The sequence below is a fragment of the Canis lupus genome, chromosome 29 (assembly GCF_003254725.2).
Source record: "Canis lupus dingo isolate Sandy chromosome 29, ASM325472v2, whole genome shotgun sequence".
Classification (NCBI taxonomy): Eukaryota; Metazoa; Chordata; class Mammalia; order Carnivora; family Canidae; genus Canis; species Canis lupus.
In genome coordinates, this window is record NC_064271.1 from 201,202 (window position 1) to 222,083 (window position 20,882).

The 20,882-nt window shown below is 40.2% G+C and overlaps 1 protein-coding gene across 8 annotated transcripts in view; it reads right to left on the reverse strand.

Moving 5' to 3' along the window:
- Positions 1 to 5,679: 5,679 nt before the first annotated feature.
- PRKDC (protein kinase, DNA-activated, catalytic subunit) overlaps positions 5,680 to 20,882 on the reverse strand; it is a 221,645-nt gene continuing 206,442 nt past the window's right edge. For 7 of the 8 annotated variants that reach the window (XM_025477681.3, XM_049103971.1, XM_025477683.3 and 4 more), the window contains 6 exons: positions 19,482 to 19,571; positions 19,219 to 19,290; positions 18,942 to 19,143; positions 17,976 to 18,164; positions 17,012 to 17,151; positions 5,680 to 7,530 (listed from right to left, as the gene is read on the reverse strand). In XM_025477681.3, coding sequence (XP_025333466.3) covers positions 7,326 to 7,530; positions 17,012 to 17,151; positions 17,976 to 18,164; positions 18,942 to 19,143; positions 19,219 to 19,290; positions 19,482 to 19,571 — 898 coding nt within the window. In that variant the 3' untranslated portion in view covers positions 5,680 to 7,325. Of the gene's footprint in view, positions 7,531 to 14,954; positions 15,055 to 17,011; positions 17,152 to 17,975; positions 18,165 to 18,941; positions 19,144 to 19,218; positions 19,291 to 19,481; positions 19,572 to 20,882 lie in introns of all 8 variants that reach the window. The other variant, XR_004810577.2, reaches the window with a different exon arrangement.

The window sequence follows — 20,882 nt, forward strand, 5'->3', positions numbered from 1 at the left end:
ATGTCATCTGCAAAGAGGGAGAGTTTGACCTCTTCTCTGCCAATTTGAATGCCTTTAATGTCTTTTTGTTGTCTGATTGCTGAGGCCAGGACTTCCAGTACTATGATGAATAGCAGTGGTGAGAGTGGATATCCCTGTCATGTTCCTGATATTAGGGGAAAGGCTCTCAGTGTTTCCCCGTTGATGATGATATGTGCTGTGGGCTTTTTGGACATGGCTTTTACGATGCTGAGGAATGTTCCCTCTATCCTTACACTCTGAAGAGTTTTGATCAGGAATGGATGCTGTATTTTGTCAAATACGTTCTCTGCACCTATTGAGAGGACCATATGGTTGTTTTTTCTCTTGTTGATATGATCTATCACGTTGATTGTTTCATGAATGTTGAGCCAGCTTTGCATCCCAGGGATAAATCCCACCTGGTCATGGTGAATAATCTTCTTAATGTACTGTTGGATCCTATTGGCTAGTATCTTGGTGAGAATTTTTGCATCTGTGTTCATCAGGGATATTGGCCTATAATTCCCCTTTTTGCTGGGGTCTTTGTCTGGTTTTGGAATTAAGGTGACACTGACCTCATAATACGAGTTTGGGAGTATTCCGTCCCTTCCTTCGGAAGTGTTAGAATAGGTATTATTTCTTCTTTAAATGTTTGATAGAATTCCCCTGGGAAAGGAAGTCATCTGGCCCTGAACTTGTGTTTTGGGAGGTTTTTGATGACTGCTTCAATTTCCTCGTTGGTTATTGTTCTGTTCAGGTTTTATTTCTCCCCGTTCCAGTTTTGGTAATTTGTGGTTTTCCAGAAATGCATCCATTTCTCCTAGATTGGCTAATTTTTTGGCATGTAGCTGCTCGTAATACATTTTCAAAATCGCTTGTATTTCCTTGGTATTGGTTGTGATCTCTCCTCTTTCATTATGATTTTATTAATTTGAGTCTTTTTAATAAGGCTGGCTAATGGTTTATCTATCTTATTAATTCTTTCAAAGAACCAGCTCCTGATTTTGTTGATCTGTTCTACAGTTCTTCTTGGTCTCTATTTCAGGGAGTTATGCTCGAATCTTTATTAACTCTCTTTTTCTGCTTGGTGTAGGCTTTATTTGCTGTTCTTTCTTCAGTTCTTTTAGGTGGGAGGTTGGCTTGTGCATTTGAGTTTTTTCCAATTTTTTGCAGGAGGCTTGTATTGTGATGTAGTTTCCTCTTAGGACTGCTTTTGCTGTATCCCAAAGATTTTGAACAGTTGTATCTTCATTTTCATTAGTTTCCATGAATTTTTTTAATTTTCCAATTTCCTGGTTGACCCATTCATCTTTTAGTAGGATGTTCTTTAACGTCCATATGTTTGAGATTCTTCCAAATTTCTTCTTGTGATTGAGTTCTAGTTACAAAGCATTGTGGTTTGAAAATATGCAGGGGACAATCCCAATCTTTTGGTATCAGTTGATACCTGATTTGGACCCAGTATATGGTCTATTCTGGAGAAAGTTCCATGTGCACTTGAGAATTCCATTGCGTTCGGATGGAAAGTTCTGTATACATCTGTGAAATCCATCTGGTCCAGTGTATCATTTAAGGCTCTTGTTTCTTTGGTGATGTTAGAAGATTGGTCATTTGCAGAAACTGTCATGTTGAAGTCTCCTACTATAGTGTATTATTATCTAAGTATGTCTTTACTTTGCTTATTAATTAATTTACATACGTGGCAGCTCCCACATTGCGCGGACTGATCTCTGTATAGGATTGGCGGGGCATCTGGCAGAAGCCAGTTGGTCAGGCCAGGCAGCTCGACTGAGGCGTCTGTGCTCTGCTGCCTTCAGGAGCTGCACTCCCTGGTAGGGCTATTCTAGTAGCACAGGGCCCTGGATCCCAGGTCACCGAGCAGACAAAGCCCATCATCCTGCATCCCCCCTGGGAGCATTGGCCAGTCCTGATTGAAGTTGCGGTAGTTACTGCAGGGAGCTGACTCCAGAGCTGGAGACCTGGCCACCACCAGTGGTGGTGTTCCTCATGTCACCTAGTGCCCGGGAAAGGCAGGGCCCCAGGGGACAGAGGCCTCACGGGGTAAACAGCTCCCACTGATCCTGGCACCCGGTGGGGGGTGGTGCAGCATCTCTCCAGGTGCACACACCTGAGAATCAGCACAGGAGCCCCTCCCCAAGACCAGTTGGAAGGACAGGGGAAGAGCAAGTTCTTGACCAATCAGCGCTGGAAAGCTCCAGGGGAAGTTGAGGGATTTACAGTATATAGAACTAGAGGGTATCCCTCCTTCCCCCCACCTTTTTAAAAGATTTTATTTATTCATGAGAGAGAGAGAGAGAGGCACAGGCAGAGGGAGAAGCAGGCTCCATGCAGGGAGCCCGATGTGGGACTCAATCCCGGTCTCCAGGATCACGCCCTGGGCTAAACTGCTGAGCCATCAGGGCTGCCCTCTGTCCTTTTTCCAGTACAACTCGTTTTTATATCAGACTGAAATTTTCCAATTTTTTTCTCTTTCCCACCTTAACTACAAAATTTTACCACCTATTTTTAAGTTTCTTTCTTTTGACTTTCATATTTCTACAATTACAGGTCGTAGATATATTTTCCACGTCTGGATTCCAACATATTCAATTTAATTTTGGGAGATATACAAAATATGGGTTTTTGTGTTTTCTGCCTCAGTTTGTTCTACAATGGCGGTACCTTCTAATACATGACCAGCATGCACCCGAAACCAAGTGGAACACCATGCTGGTTCATTCTCTGAGATTATATTCTCTCTTCATTCTCATTTTGTCCCCTCCCTCTTTTATCTCGTTTATGTTTCAGTGGTCAGTGTAGGGGCTTTCTACAAGTATTGTTGCTTTATACAAATTTGGGATTGAGCATCTTCTAACATACAGAATTTAATACACGCAGAACCAAGAGGACCACATTCTAGGACCCCTCAGGTAGACTGCATTCTCCTTCCACTACAACTTCTTCACCACCAGCATCTCCCAGTCCCCCCCCCCCTTTTTTATTTCTTCTCTTTTTACTCGGGTTTTTTTTTTTTTTCCTTCTTCTCTGGGATTTTTGGCCTTTTATTGTTTACTACCTTGTTATAAAATTTGTTTTTCACTTTAGTGGTCCTTTTATTTTGTTCTGATCTTTGTTTTCATTATCTGGTCTCTGGCCTCCAGAATCATCTACAGTGAAATTTACTTAGGTCGTGGTTGATACTGACTCAGCCCACTCACAGCCACTCTCCACTGAGCAAAATGACTAGAAGGAAGAACTCACCACTAAAGAAAGAAGCAGAAACAGTACTCTCTGCCACAGAATATGGATTATAATTCCATGACAGAAAGCCAATTCAGAAACATAATTATAAAGCAACTGGTGCCTCTGGAAAAAAAGCATAAAGGATTCTAGAGATTCTGGAGACTTCATGACTGCAGAATTTAGATCTAATCTGGCTGAAATTAAAAATCAATTAAATAAGATGCAATCCAAACTGGAGGTCCTAACGATGAGGGTTAATGAGGTGAAAGAAAGAGTGACATAGAAGACAAGTTGATGGCAAGGAAGGAAGCTGAGGAAAAAAGAAAAACAATTAGGAGACCATTAGGAAAGGGTAACGGAAATAAATGACAGCCTTGGAAGGAAAAATCTACATATAATTGGGGTTCCAGAAAACGCCAAGAGGGACAGAAACATATTTGAACAAATCATAGCTGAGAACTTCCCTAATTTGGGGAGGGAAACAGGCATTCAGATCCAGGAGATAGGCCCCCCCCACCAAAACCAATAAAAACCGTTCAACACCTCAACATTTACTAGTGAAACTTCCAAATTCCAAAGATAAAGAGAAAATCCTTAAAGAAGCAAGAGACAAGAGACTCTTAACTTATATGGGGAGAAATATCAGATAAACAGCTAGCTGACCTCTCCACAGAGACCTGGCAGGCCAGAAAGGACTGGCAGGATATATTCAGGGTTCTAAATGAGATGAACATGCAGCCAAGAATACTATATCCAGGAAGGCTCTCATTCAGAATAGAAGGAGAGGTAAAGAACTTCCAAGATATGCAGAAACTGCATGAATATGTGGCCACTAAAACAGCTCTGCAAAAAATATTAAGGGTGACCTGTAAAAGAAAGAGGAAGCCCAACAAAATAAGCCACAGAAACAGGGACTGAATAGGTATTACGATGATACTAAATTCATATCTTTCAATAGTAACTCTGAACGTGAATGGGCTAAATGATCCCATCAAAAGATGCAGGGTTTTGGACTGGATAAAAAAAAAAGACCCATCTATTTGTGGTCTACAAGAGACTCATTTTAGATATAAGGACACCTCCAGCCTGAATATGAAAGGGTGAAGAACCATTTACTATTCAAATGGTCCTCAAAAGAAAGTTTTTCCCAAAGACTGTATACTTCAATTTTTTAAAAAAGAAAACCAAGACAAAAATATAAGTATAAAAAAGATCCCAACAAAGAGCAGGCTAGCCTTTAGATGACTTCCTTGGTGAATTTTATAAAAACACTTAAGAATTAACACCAATCCTGGGGCACTTGGGTGGCCTCAGTCAGTTAAGCATTCAATTCTTGATTTCTGCTCAGGTCATGATCTCAGGGTCCTGAGATCCAGCCCCAGGTTGGGCTCCACCACCAGCGAGGAGTCTGTTTGGCATTCTCTCCCTCTCCTTCTGCCACTCTCCCCACCTGCACACTTTCTCTAAGAAATTTTTTAAAATCCTTAAGAAAAAAGAATACCAATCCTTCTCAAACTTCTAAAATATATGAGAAGTGAAAACTTCCTAACTCATTTGAAGAGACCATCATTACTCTGATACTAACTCTAGACAAAAGTTTCACAAGAAAACTTGAGACCAATATCCCTTGCGAACTCTGATGCAAAAATCTTCAACAAAATACTAGCAAACAGAATCCAACAGCATAGTAAAAGGATTACTCACTATGGGCAACCAGGATTTATACCAGCAATTCTGGGATAGTTTAACATCTTAATACTACTCATTATAATTCACATTCATAAACAAAAAAGAAAAACCACAGGTTGTCTCAATTAATGCAAATAAAGCATTTGACAAAACTCAACACTGTATGATGATAAAAAAAACCTCAGCAAACTAAGAACAGAAAGAAACTTGATCAACTAGATGAAAGGACATTTATGTAAATGTCTCAGAACCAACAGGATACTCAACAGTGAAAGATTAAAATGTCCTCCTAAAGATCAGGAACAAGACAAATATATCCACTTTTATCATGTTCTCAATATTGTACTGAATGTTATAGCCAGAGCAATTAGGCAGGAAAAAAGAAACATAAGCACTCAAATTAGAAAAGAAGTTAAACTATCTCTATTATCAGATGATGTGATCCTACATAGAGAAAGATCCCAAAAATATTCTTATTATTCATATTTCCTTATAATCAGTATGGGTGTCTTCTTTTATTTCTTGCATCCAAACAAGTATCTTTATGCAGACAAGAATCATAGGGTTGAAGTATAGAGACAAGATATGGGTTAGACATGTAGTTCCGCATGTGTAATAGTCATTTACCATCCTGAGCCATTGTGCAAATGTCTCTGAATGTTGTATAGTGACTTTTTACTGCCTTCTCATTGGTTTGGATACAATTTCAAGTAGACAGCTTTGAAACTGGACTCATATACACAGTCATCTTGTAACAATGAATTTTTACTGACATGAAAAGTAGTCATTAAAAAACAGGGTTTCCTTTAACATGGGATCTAGTCAATGAATACATCCCACATTATCAAGACATAAGCAAAAATGGTTAGTTAAGTTGTGATAGAAAATATAATCAACACCAAGGTAGTTTGTTCTGGTTTTTGTGCTTAGCAAATAATATTTACTAGATCATGTGTTTACTGGATTTTCACATACATGATCACTTATTTTTCTTTTGAGATGAAATTTCTTTGATTATGATACCATTTGTTGAGAATACAATGGTTTATTTTTAATGTCATAATGTATTCAACCTGTATTTCTCAAAATGACAATTAGTATAATGAAATATAAAGTGACTATTTTGTTTTTGAAACTACATAAGAGCTATATTACTTTGGGAGAAATTTTAATGTTTCATGTTCCTAAATTTATTATTTTTCAAAAGCACACAAAAGTCTCCAAATATAATTGTTTAAAGACAAACAGTAACAGAAAGCTCAGAGCCAACCTGAAAACAGTTCAGGTATGTGCAGGCTTAGAGGAGAGGCAGAGATTCTGTGAAGGAAAGGAACCTATTTTTGTGTCTCATAATTTGATCTTGCTGTTTTAGAACATGTGTTTTTAAAATTTTATTTATTTATTCATGAGAGACAGAGAGAGAGAGAGAGAGAGGCAGAGACACAGGCAGAGGGGAAGCAGGCTCCATGCAGGGAGCCCCATGCAGGGAGCCCCATGCAGGGCTCAATCCTGGGACTCCAGGATCACGCCCTGAGCCAAAGGCAGACGCTCAACCACTGAGCCACCCAGGCACCCCTAGAATGTATGTTTTGTCTCCAAATAAGGAATTCAGTTCCAATAGGGGTTTGTTTAGTTTTTGTTTTTTTTCCCTAGAATTGAAATGCTGTATGCTATCCCTATCATCATACTTGCAATTCCTGAAGTTAGAAATCCTGAGGCTGAGATGCCAAGCACTGTTATCTACCTTCCTGTTGTGGATATGAACAGCAAAAGTGAGTGCTAAGACCAAGGTTTTTCCTCTCTGCTAAATACTTTCTCTTTTGGAGAACAAATCTATCATGAAATGTCTAAATTAGAAGAGAATAAAATGAAAGAAAATGGCCTAAAAATACCCTAAAATATCAAAAGCAATCATTTCTAAGTATTATAAGCTGTATCATTCATTATGATTCCTATACTACTAATATAACACCTTATCATGCTTTTGGCTTCACTCTCATAAAATCTTAGTGATGAAGTCTTCTGGGTCTTATTTCCAATGAACATAATTACTAATGAGAACACTGCATGGAATGTTCATACTTACACCATTTATTAAGAGAGCTGGTTTATCTAAGTTGTAGCACTTTGCAATATGCTATATTCTTGATTTAATACTTGTATGAACCTAGATGTAGATTTTCCTACTTTAAGTCTATCATAATCGTAACCTAATCATTCATATCAATATTCACTTATTCATCATGGTCTTGATTAAACTCCTGCTATAAGACTTTGCCACTAAATAGATTTCTTCCCTTCAGTGCTTCAGGAAAATTGATGGCTATAGATGAAAGTTTAGGAGATACTTTAACCACTTTCATGCTTGTTTATCTGCTGACTCTCATAGTTCTTCACATCCAGGGCTCCCATCCTATCCAAGTTCTGCCAAGAATGTTGGGGTCTGTTGCCTGGTCAATCAAGCACTTTACTTGAGCCTCTTCTGACAGTCCATTCTCTGGTTGTTGGGCACGGATGTTGTGATCTTTGCTTCCTCGTGCTACAGCCACATAATCTCCAAAGGCAAGTGCCTTCTCATGGCCCAGGAACAGCTCATCGCTGGAAAAAAGATTAAACAAATACAAAAACATGAACCATTCATTATTTTCCCTTTGTTGCTTGCATTCCTGGCTATCTTATCCAAACATTCCCTCTTATCACTTATAGAATATTTTCTGTGGCTTATAACCTTAAAATCAAGAGACTGGATTTGTTGAAACATAGAACATGAATAATGTTGCTATTAAAACTTGTCTACCTACAGGTGCCTAGTTGGCTTAATTGATAGGACATGTGACTCCTGATCTCAGGGTTGTAGTTAACAGTCCCCCTATTGGGTGTGGAGATTCTTTTTAAAAAATAAAGCTCACCTAATAAAAAAATTCTAACAGAATTTAAATGTAAGTATTAAAAAAAATTGTCTACAAGTTTTTGTGTAAATGTACACTTTCATTTCTCTTTGGTTTGTATTTAGGGGTGGAATTACAGGGCCAAATGGTAATTCTATTTAACTTTTTGAGAAACTGCCACTGTTTTTCATGGCAGCTGCACCATTTTACATTCTTAATAGCAACATACAAGGGCTCTAATTTCTCCACATTCTTCCACATTGTACTATATTTCATTTTTTTAAACACTGATTTATTTCAGAGAGAAAGAGAGGAGGGGGAAGGGAGGGGGAGAGAGACCCAAGGAGACTGTATTGAATGTGGAGCCCAACATGGGGCTTGATCTCACAACCCTGAGATCATGAGCTGAGTTGACACCAAGAGTCAGATGCTCAACCAATTGTGCCACCCAGGCACCTCTGTATGCCATTTTATTATTATAGCCATTCTAGTGGGTATGAAGTGGTATTTCATTTGTAATAATAATTTTAAGCATCTTCCCATATGTATATCCTCTTAAAGAAATGTCTGCTCAAATCCTTTGGTCATTTTTAAATTGGATTATCTTTTTATTGAGTTATAGTGTTAGTTTTTTTTTTAATGTATTCTAAATACAAGTCCCTTATCAGCTATGACTTTTAAATATTTTTTCCCATTCTTGTGAGGTTGTCTTTTTACTTTCATGATGGTATCCTGTAAAGCACAAAATTTTTAAATTTTGATGAATTTATCTATTCTTTTTTTCTTCCTTATGCTTTTTGGTGTTTTTTTTTTAATTTATTTTTTATTGGTGTTCAATTTACTAACATACAGAATAACCCCCAGTGCCCGTCACCCATTCACTCCCACCCCCTGCACTCCTCCCCTTCTACCACCCCTAGTTCGTTTCCCAGAGTTAGCAGTCTTTACGTTCTGTCTCCCTTTCTGGTATTTCCCACACATTTCTTCCCCCTTCTCTTATATTCCCTTTGACTATTATTTATATTCCCCAAATGAATGAGAACATATAATGTTTGTCCTTCTCCGACTGACTTACTTCACTCAGCATAATACCCTCCAGTTCCATCCACGTTGAAGCAAATGGTGGGTATTTGTCATTTCTAATAGCTGAGTAATATTCCATTGTATACATAAACCACATCTTCTTTATCCATTCATCTTTCGTTGGACACCGAGGCTCCTTCCACAGTTTGGCTATCATGGCCATTGCTGCTATAAACATCGGGGTGCAGGTGTCCCGGCGTTTCATTGCATTTGTATCTTTGGGGTAAATCTCCAACAGTGCAATTGCTGGGTCGTAGGGCAGGTATATTTTTAACTGTTTGAGGAACCTCCACACAGTTTTCCAGAGTGGCTGCACCAGTTCACATTCCCACCAACAGTGTATGAGGGTTCCCTTTTCTCCGCATCCTCTCCAACATTTGTTGTTTCCTGCCTTGTTAATTTTCCCCATTCTCACTGGTTTGAGGTGGTATCTCATTGTGGTTTTGATTTGTATTTCCCTGATGGCAAGTGATGCGGAGCATTTTCTCATATGCATGTTGGCCATGTCTATGTCTTCCTCTGTGAGATTTCTGTTCATGTCTTTTGTCCATTTCATGATTGGATTGTTTGTTTCTTTGGTGTTGAGTTTAATAAGTTCTTTATAGATCTTGGAAACTAGCCCTTTATCTGATATGTCATTTGCAAATATCTTCTCCCATTCTGTAGGTTGTCTTTGAGTTTTGTTGACTGTATCCTTTGCTGTGCAAAAGCTTCTTATCTTGATGAAGTCCCAATAGTTCATTTTTGCTTTTGTTTCTTTTGCCTTCGTGGATGTATCTTGCAAGAAGTTACTATGGCCGAGTTCAAAAAGGGTGTTGCCTGTGTTCTTCTCTAGGATTTTGATGGAATCTTGCCTCACATTTAGATCTTTCATCCATTTTGAGTTTATCTTTGTGTATGGTGCAAGAGAGTGGTCTAGTTTCATTCTTCTGCATGTGGATGTCCAATTTTCCCAGCACCATTTATTGAAGAGACTGTCTTTCTTCCAATGGATAGTCTTTGCTCCTTTATCGAATATTAGTTGCCCATAAAGTTCAGGGTCCATTTCTGGATTCTCTATTCTGTTCCACTGACGTATGTGTCTGTTTTTGTGCCAGTACCACACTGTCTTGATGACCACAGCTTTGTAGTACAACCTGAAATCTGGCATTGTGATGCCCCCAGATATGGTTTTCTTTTTTAAAATTCCCCTGGCTATTCGGGGTCTTTTCTGATTCCACACAAATCTTAAAATAATTTGTTCTAACTCTCTGAAGAAAGTCCATGGTATTTTGATAGGGATTGCATTAAACGTGTATATTGCCCTGGGTAACATTGACATTTTCACTATATTAATTCTGCCAATCCATGAGCATGGAATATTTTTCCATCTCTTTGTGTCTTCCTCAGTTTCTTTCAGAAGTGTTCTATAGTTTTGAGGGTATAGATCCTTTACCTCTTTGGTGAGGTTTATTCCTAGGAATCTTATGCTTTTGGGTGCAATTGTAAATGGGATTGACTCCTTAATTTCTCTTTCTTCAGTCTCATTGTTAGTGTATAGAAATGCCACTGACTTCTGGGCATTGATTTTGTATCCTGCCACTCTACCGAATTGCTGTATGAGTTCTAGCAATCTTGGGATGGAGACTTTTGGGTTTTCTATGTAGAGTATCATGTCATCGGCGAAGAGGGAGAGTTTGACTTCTTCTTTGCCAATTTGAATGCCTTTAATGTCTTTTTGTTGTCTGATTACTGAGGCTAGGACTTCCAGTACTATGTTGAACAGCAGTGGTGAGAGTGGACATCCCTGTCTTGTTCCTGATCTTAGGGGAAAGGCTCCCAGGGCTTCCCCATTGAGAATGATATTTGCTGTGGGCTTTTCATAGATGGCTTTTAAGATGTCGAGGAATGTTCCCTCTATCCCTACACTCTGAAGAGTTTTGATCAGGAATGGATGCTGTATTTTGTCAAATGCTTTCTCTGCATCCAATGAGAGGATCATATGGTTCTTGGTTTTTCTCTTGCTGATATGATGAATCACATTGATTGTTTTACGCATGTTGAACCAGCCTTGTGTCCCAGGGATAAATCCTACTTGGTCATGGTGAATAATTTTCTTAATATACTGTTGGATCCTATTGGCCAGTATCTTGTTGAGAATTTTTGCATCCATGTTCATCAGGGATATTAGTCTGTAATTCTCCTTTTTGGTGGAGTCTTTGTCTGGTTTTGGAATTAAGGTGATGCTGGCCTCATAGAACGAATTTGGAAGTACTCCATCTCTTTCTATCTTTCCAAACAGCTTTAGGAGAATAGGTATGGTTTCTTCTTTAAACGTTTGATAAAATTCCCCTGGGAAGCCATCTGGCCCTGGACTCTTGTGTCTTGGGAGGTTTTTGATGACTGCTTCAATTTCCTCCCTGGTTATTGGCCTGTTCAGGTTTTCTATTTCTTCCTGTTCCAGTTTTGGTAGTTTGTGGCTTTCCAGGAATGCGTCCATTTCTTCTAGATTGCCTAATTTATTGGCGTATAGCTGTTCATAATATGTTTTTAAAATTGTTTGTATTTCCTTGGTGTTGGTAGTGATCTCTCCTTTCTCATTCATGATTTTATTGAGTCTTCTCTCTCTTCTTTTTAATAAGACTGGCTAATGGTTTATCTATCTTATTAATTCTTTCAAAGAACCAACTCCTGGTTCTGTTGATCTGTTCCACAGTTCTTCTGGTCTCGATTTCGTTGAGTTCTGCTCGAATCTTTATTAACTCCCTTCTTCTCTTGGGTGTAGGATCTATTTGCTGTTTTTTCTCTAGCTCCTTTATGTGTAAGGTTAGCTTTTGTATTTGAGTTCTTTCCAGTTTTTGAATGGATGCTTGTATTGCGATGTATTTCCCCCTTAGGACTGCTTTTGCTGCATCCCAAAGATTTTGAACGGTTGTATCTTCATTCTCATTAGTTTCCATGAATCTTTTTAATTCTTCCTTAATTTCCTGGTTGACCCTTTTATCTTTTTTTTTTTTTATATTTTTTTCAATTTTTATTTATTTATGATAGTCACAGAGAGAGAGAGAGAGAGGCAGAGACACAGGCCGAGGGAGAAGCAGGCTCCATGCACCGGGAGCCCGATGTGGGATTCGATCCCGGGTCCCCAGGATCGCGCCCTGGGCCAAAGGCAGGCGCCAAACCGCTGCGCCACCCAGGGATCCCGACCCTTTTATCTTTTAGCAGGATGGTCCTTAACCTCCACGTGTTTGAGGTCCTTCCAAACTTCTTGTTGTGATTTAGTTCTAATTTCAAGGCATTATGGTCTGAGAATATGCAGGGGACAATCCCAATCTTTTGGTATCGGTTCAGACCCGATTTGTGACCCAATATGTGGTCTATTCTGGAGAAAGTTCCATGTGCGCTTGAGAAGAATGTGTATTCAGTTGAGTTTGGATGTAAAGTTCTGTAGATATCTGTGAAATCCATCTGGTCCAGTGTATCATTTAAAGCTCTCGTTTCTTTGGAGATGTTGTGCTTAGAAGACCTATCGAGTATAGAAAGAGCTAGATTGAAGTCACCAAGTATAAGTGTATTATTATCTAAGTATTTCTTCACTTTGGTTAATAATTGGTTTATATATTTGGCAGCTCCCACATTCGGGGCATATATATTGAGGATTGTTAAGTCCTCTTGTTGAATAGATCCTTTAAGTATGAGATAGTGTCCCTCTTCATCTCTCACTACAGTCTTTGGGGTAAATTTTAGTTTATCTGATATAAGGATGGCTACCCCTGCTTTCTTTTGAGGACCATTCGAATGGTAAATGGTTCTCCAACCTTTTATTTTCAGGCTGTAGGTGTCCTTCTGTCTAAAATGAGTCTCTTGTAGACAGCAAATAGATGGGTCCTGCTTTTTTATCCAGTCTGAAACCCTGCACCTTTTGATGGGGTCATTAAGCCCGTTCACGTTCAGAGTTACTATTGAAAGGTATGAGTTTAGTGTCATCATGATATCTATTCAGTCCTTGTTTTTGTGGACTGTTCCACTGAACTTCTTCTTAAAGGGGAATTTTAAGAGTCCCCCTTAAAATTTCTTGCAGAGCTGGTTTGGAGGTCACATATTCTTTTAGTTGCTGCCTGTCTTGGAAGCTCTTTATCTCTCCTTCCATTTTGAATGAGAGCCTTGCTGGATAAAGTATTCTTGGTTGCATGTTCTTCTCATTTAGGACCCTTAATATATCCTGCCAGCCCTTTCTGGCCTGTCAGGTCTCTGTGGAGAGGTCTGCTGTTACCCTAATACTCCTCCCCATAAAAGTCAGGGATTTCTTGTCTCTTGCTGCTTTAAGGATCTTCTCCTTATCTTTGGAATTTGCAAGCTTCACTATTAAATGTCGAGGTGTTGAACGGTTTTTATTGATTTTAGGGGGGGAATCTCTCTATTTCCTGGATCTGAATGCCTGTTTCCCTTCCCAGATTAGGAAAGTTTTCAGCTAGAATTTGTTCAAATACATATTCTGGCCCTCTGTCCCTTTCGGCGCCCTCGGGAACCCCAATTAAACGTAGGTTTTTCTTTCTCAGGCTGTCGTTTATTTCCCTTAATCTATCTTCATGGTCTTTTAATTGTTTGTCTTTTTTCCTCAGTTTCCCTCTTTGCTATCAACTTGTCTTCTATGTCACTCACTCGTTCTTCCACCTCGTTAACCCTCGTCATTAGGACTTCTAGTTTGGATTGCATCTCATTCAATTGATTTTTAATTTCTGCCTGATTAGCTCTAAATTCTGCAGTCATGAAGTCTCTTGAGTCCTTTATACTTTTTTCTAGAGCTACCAGTAGCTGTATAATAGTGCTTCTGAATTGGCTTTCTGATATTGAATTGTAATCCAGATTTTGTAACTCTGTGGGAGAGAGGACTGTTTCTGATTCTTTCTTTTGAGGTGAGGTTTTCCTTCTAGTCATTTTGCTCAGTGCAGAGTGGCCAAAAGCAAGTTGTATTGGGAAAAAGAGAAAAAGAGAGGAGAGAAAGAAGGAAAGAAAAGAGAAAGAGAAAAAAAGGAAGAAAAAAAAAACGAAAAAAAAAAAAAGAAAAAGAGAAAGAAAAAGAAAGGAGAAAAAAAAGGGGGTGGGGGAAGGAAACAAATCAAAAAGCAAAACAAAACAAAACAAAACAAAAGAACCACGGGGGAGTATCTTCTGATTCTGTGTACTTTAAGTCCCTTGGCTTCTCCTGGAAGTTGTCTAGCTGGTGTTCTGGGGGAGGGGCCTGTTGTGCTGATTTTCAGGTGTTAGCAGTTGGGGGAGCTGCTGTGCCCCTGCCTGGTGCAGGGCTCAGTGGGGGGTTGTTTACCCCGTGAGGCCGCAGGAGGAACAGCCCCAGTGGCTGGGCAGCTCTGGAAACCTGGATTCAGCTCCGGCAGGAACTCCGTCGGCAGGGCCTGGAGGCTCTGGGGCGGGGCCGCTGATCTGCTCAGCTGGGGCAGGAGCGTCCTCGCTGTCCTGGGCCCTCCCGGCCTCTGCCTGTCCCGGGGGAGGCGGGATCCTGGGCTGTGTCCCGGCGCCCTGTGCTCCGGGGCCTGCGCTGTTGGATTCGCGCTCTCGGGCCGCGCAACCCCCTCCGCGGAGCTGCCGCCCGAGCCCCTCCGAGCTGCTCCTGGAACCGCGCAGGCCCCTCCGCACGGAGCCTCTTCCTCTGCCCGAGCCCCGCCGAGCTGCTCCCGGGGCCGCGCAGCCCCCTCCGCGGAGCCGCCGCCCGAGCCCCTCCGAGCCGCTCCAGGTCCCGCCGGGTCCCGCCGTGCGCGCTGCAGCCCTTAGGGAGCTCGGCGCACTCTCCTGGGCGCGCAGTTGCTCTGTTACTGTCCCAGGGAACCCGAGGGCATCCTCGCCCTTCTGGGTCCTGCTCCAACTCCCTGCGAGCCCCTTTCCGCCCGGGAAGGTTGGTGCAGCTCCTGCGTCTCCGGGACGGGGCTCTCCTGTCCCGGGGACACTCGCCCCGGCCTCAGCTCGGCTCCTCGCGGGGCCCCTCCCCCTTGGAGGCCTTTGTTCCTTTCTTTCTCTCCCCCCCCCCCCCCCCCCCCCCCCCCCCCGTCTTCCTACCTTGATAGATGTGCGAACTCTTCTCACTGTAGCACTCCAGCTGTTCTCTCTTTAAATCTCAGGCCGAATTGATAGATTTTCAGGATATTTTGAAGGTTTTCTGGGTAATTTGGTGGAGACAGGTGATTTGGGGACCCTACTCTTCCGCCATCTTGCTCCTCCCCCCGCTTTTTGGTGTTATACCTAAAAATGGCAGATGTTCTTGCCAAATTCAGGTCATGAAGATCTACCCCTGTAGTTTTACTTCTTACATTTAAATCTTTGATCCATTCTGCATTAATTTTTGTGTATGGTGTGAGACAGGGATCCACCTTTGTTCGTTTTCCAGAGCCATATTTTGGAAAAACTATTTGTACCTTGACCAACTGATCACAGATTAGAATACTATTACTTAATTTTAAAGTCCAACTTGTTTCCCTCTTGTGAAACATTTCTATAAATTTGTTTTCTTTAGACCTCAACAAGAAAAATTTTTGAAGCTAACCTGAAGGTTAACCCAATTTGGATTCTTGTCTAATAAGCACATACTACATTCTCTACACCTGTGTGCTGTGCCTACCAAGATCACAGTTTGTCCTAAAAAGTACAAAAGCAAATTTAGAATCTAAGTCTCTTCTGATATACAAAAATATTATTGCAATTGCCTAAAAATGCTGCTGCTGGGGGTACCTGGTTGGCTCAGTTAAATGTTGGCCTTTGGTTCATGTCATGATCTCAGGGTCCTGGGACTGGGCCCCACATCAGGCTTCCTGCTCAGTGGGGAGTCTGTTTCTCTCTCTCCCTCTGCCACCCTCCTGGTTCATGCTTGCTCTCATTCTTGCTCTCTCTCAAATAAAATCTTAAAAAAAAAAAAAAAAAAAAAGTTCCAATTGTTCCTCACACTGATACAGGTTATTCCAGGCAACGACCTGAAGCTTGAAGACTATGCTAAGAAGGCAGAGGCCAAGTACACACCCTTCAGAGATATGGACCCTGCCCAGCCTTGGAGAAACCAATTTTCTTAAGCCATGTTTTTTTTTTTTTTTTAAAGATTTATGTATTCATGAGACACACACACACACACACACACACACACACACATACACACACACACACACACACAGAGAGAGGCAGAGACAGAAGTAGGCTCCATGAAAGGGGAATCCTCTTGCACTGTTGGTGGGAATGTGAACTGGTGCAGCCACTCTGGAAAACTGTGTGGAGGTTCCTCAAACAGTTAAAAATAGATCTGCCCTACGACCCAGAAATTGCTCTGCTGGGGATTTACCCCAAAGATACAGATGCAATGAAACGCCGGGACACCTGCACCCCGATGTTTATAGCAGCAATGTCCACAATAGCCGAACTGTGGAAGGAGACTCGGTGTCCATCGAAAGATGAATGGATAAAGAAGATATGGTTTATGTATACAATGGAATATTACTCAGCCATTAGAAATGACAAATACCCACCATTTGCTTCGACATGAATGGAACTGGAGGGCATTATGCTGAATGAAATGAGTCAATCGGAGAAGGACAAACATTATATGGTCTCATTCATTTGGGGAATATAAAAAATAGTGAAAAGGAATAAAGGGGAAAGGATAAAAAATTAGTGGGAAATATCAGAAAGGGAGACAGAACATGAGAGACTCCTAACTCTGGGAAACGAACAAGGAGTAGTGGAAAGGGAGGTGGGCAGGGGGTGGCGGTGACTGGGTAACAGGCTCTGAGGGGGGGCACTTGATGGGATGAGCACTGGGTGTTATGCTATATGTTGGCAAACTGAACTCCAATTAAAAAAAAAAAGAAAAAAAGAAGTAGGCTCCATGCAGGAAGCCTGACGTGGGACTTGACCCCAGGTCTCCAGGATCAGGCCCTGGGCCGAAGGCAGTGCTAAACCACTGAGCCACCCAGGCTGCCCCAAGCCATGCTTTTTTCATCTGTAAAATGAAGATAATAATGCTAATATCACAGGCTAAATGAAAACTACTCAGCACATTATACATTAGTAATTCTTCAGTAAATAGTAGTATGTTGGCGTTTTGTTTTTTTCTTCACAAATAATCATCTTACCAAGTAATAACTGCTGGATTGGCACCTGCTAACTTTCTCTTAGCGTAATGTATTTTTTGCCGGGGATACCAATTTTTTTCAGTTACGTTTATTTCTTGAATCCATGATCCTCCTTTTTTTAACATTTTCTGTTCAAAATTCTAAAAGAAAAGAACATGATGTTCTCTGCTTATTTTAAGTTTATATGATTACATCCAAACAGATTGAACAAGTAATGATTTTAAAATAAACATCTATAACTGGGGAGAACTTTATAGCTTTTTATACACATTCTAGTAGTACTATACATAACAGTGACAATGACAGTAGGTACCATACACTATAAGGATGCCCTCACTAAGCTTCATTCTTTTGGGCTGTATTATGAAGAAACTCAATACTTAAGAAAGCACTATGCAACAAATCAAGAAACCTCACATGGAACATATTTTAAACTAAAAGTTGTCTCGGGGACGCCTGGGTAGCTCAGTGGTTAAGCGTCTGCCTTCCGGCCCAGGGCATGATCCTGGAGTCCCAGGATCGAGTCCCACATCAGGCTCCCTGCTTGGAGCCTGCTTCTCCCTCTGTGTCTCTGTCTCTCTCTCTCTCTGTGTCTCTCATAATAAATAAGTAAAATCTTAAAAAAAAAAAAAAAAAAGAAAAGAAAAAAAACAATTTGTATATCTTAAAAAAAAAAAAAAGTTGTCTCAGAAACCAGATACACCATCACCCATGGGTCTATATATATTAACTCCTCATTAGAAATATACTCAAACGAAAGAACAGTTTTTTTCCAAATGAAGATTATGTCTTTTATCTGGTTTTCAGGCCAACTGACCCCAAATGTTAATTTTAAGAAATACTTTACAAAACAACATTAATATATTAATAAACACAATCTGATGTATTTCTATCACGTAAGAGATCCCAGATCAGTCCCTGGTATACTGTAATAAAAATGCAAAGTGCATATAAACAAGCCTACTTTCCAGTCGAAGGAAGGTTCCTTTACAAACACGTCCATGGTGTTAGTAAGCAGGTCAGAGTGTGAGCGGAAGGCTCTCAGTGCATGCACCATGATACTATACACAACACCTGCTTCTTTCATTGGTAACATCAGATTGATAAATTGGCGAGTCAGACGAAAAGGCATCAACTCAGGGACAGGCAGAAACTAGAGAAAAAAATAGTTATGAGAAGGAGAACATACGAACTAGAAATCTCAAAAGAAAAGGCACAAAACATCCTCCCACAGTTATTCACAGTGAAAATATGAACTCTTCTTTTCTTGAAATTAGTTACACAGATGTGAATCCACTGTGCCCAAGAGTAATCAACACAATCATCTTTGTAATGCACAAACCTATGTGTGTAGGATCACACAGCCTGCAGAGATTTACAAGTATAATTGAAAACTTCAGAGTTTAGGGGCACATGGGTGGCTCAGTGGTTGAGCATTTGCCTTTGGCTCAGCTTGTGATCCCCAGGGTCCTGGGACGGAGTCCCGCATTGGGCTCCCCATGGGGAGCCTGCTTCTCCCTCTCTGCCTATGTCTCTGCGTCACTCATGAATAAATAAAATCTTAAAAAACAAAAACAAAAAAAAACCTTCAGTGTTTAACGTCAGAGATTTATATCACATCTTGTAGAAGACATTTTGATTAGGGCTTCATAAAATTTCCTTATAGTTTTCCCTCTTTATAGAAATACATTCTATTCTTGGCTTTGATTATATAATTCATCATCACACCTTCTGCAACCCGTTTGAACAACGCCAAAACAAAGTTGAGATTCTCCCTTCTCCCTTATTCTGTAAGAATGTCAAATTTAAGGACTATGACAAACCAAGCTAATTGATGTGTCATTTCTTCTTTAAAACCTATCCATTTCCAGAAGGTCCTATGACTATGGTTCTAAACCAGCCAAGAACAATGAGAACAAGGTGCATATACCTGAGTAGCTGATCCAAATGCATGTCCAAAGTCGATTCCGATCAATCCGCCTGTCTCCATGCTTACCATGAAATTGTTCAGATGTCTGTCTCCGATACCCAGAATCCAGTGGCTAATGCACATAAGAGCATGAGAACTGGCAAAGTGGGAGCGAAGTGCCAGGAAGGCTGCAGGGCCTGTGCTCATCTTCAGAAAGGCCCGCCTGGGGGAGGGAGACATGATCTCTGTAGTCTCTGTTATGCCACCAGCTGGCTTATAAAATCAGGAGGATACTTACTTTAAGAGATCAGCTGGCACTCTACTTTCTCTCCTTCTAAAAGATGTGACTGTTTCAGTACGACTAGCTGCCCTATGATTTAATAGGAAATGACTAATTAGAACAAATTTCTGGGACTTGAACTTTAAAATTTATACTGAGGCTCAAATATCAAATAACTAGGTTTTGATGATCTGAGGCAAACTTTCTAAGAAACAAGAGTAACATGAAACTTTGAGAAGAATTAACTAGCTAGTAAAAAGGAAAATCAAAACAAAACTTACTTAAACATTGACATGTAAGCGCCAACATCATATTTTCCAGACATCTTTGCCAGCCAATCTCTATATTCACATGGTGGTGCTTTGGGATCACTAATAAGTAGGAAAAAGAGAATCAGCACTAGGAAGATATTTAGCATTATAATGATTTCAGTGGCAAAGATCACCAAGAATTCATTGAAAAATAGTGAAGAGCCAGGGAAATAAATATGACTTTTAATCATATTTAATATTAACAGTGAACCCATGTTACTCTGGATCTAGAATCTCAATATATCATAATTCACTGTTCGTTACTCCTAAAGAAATCAAAGCCATTTTCTATGCCAAAATTCAGGCACAAAATGATCAGATACAATAAATTTCCCACTCCATACAGAGAACAAGATAAATTAAACATAAGTGTTTATGATTCAGGCATATGGTTCTAAAAATCTGGTAGTGGAAAAGAACCTTAACAGGATGACAGTACAACACGCAACTTACTCAAAGTAGGCAAGAAATGATAAGCCATATTACTACTACAAACTAAAAGGTGACAAGTTATGCGTTGAAGATGGATTAAGTCTGTTTTTTGAATTGTCACACTCTTTCTTCACCATGTCCAGCATGTAGATACATACAAAATCCATATGAAATACAACAAGGCTCTGGGAAATGAACAAGGGATAGTGGAAGGGGAGATGGGCGGGTAGTTGGGGTGACTGGGTGATGGGCACTGAGGGGTCACTTGTGGGATGAGCACTGGGTGTTATGCTAAATGTTGGCAAATTGAATTCCAATAAAAAAAAATTTTAAAAATACAGTAAGGAATTATCTTAAATGACAATGGCATTGAATTGAACTTAGAAAGCTATTTTTAGTAATGGTTCATAGGCAAAAGCCATAGTGAGCTGTTGGAAATGTGTTTTGTATGTCTGGCCACTTTGGGGTTTGTCAAAAGATTTAACAAATTTTCCTAAAAAGAAATCTAAAGATAGAACTATTTCATCTGTTAGTAGTTCAATTACTTAAAGTGAATCTTTTCTGAGTTGCTAAGTTAATTTCACAATACAACCCTCCATTTCAATCTAAATTCTCTCCAAGTTTCAATTGGAATGAAAATCTTTAGGTTAGAAAACTGCAACATGCAAATTAAGAAAAAAATAGGAATGATTTGGGATGACTGGGTGGCTCAGTGGTTGAGCGCCTGCCTTCAGCCCAGGGCGTGATCCTGGAGTCCCGGGATCGAGTCCTGCTTTGGGGTCCCTGCATGGAGCCTGCTTCTCTCCCTGCCTATGTCTCTGCCTCTCTTTCTGTGTCTCTCATGAATAAATATTAAATCTTTTTAAAAAAATCTTTAAAAAAAAAAGCAATGATTTTATTAATGGAGGGCTGGAAGTGCCTTGTTATAAAAAGGTAGTG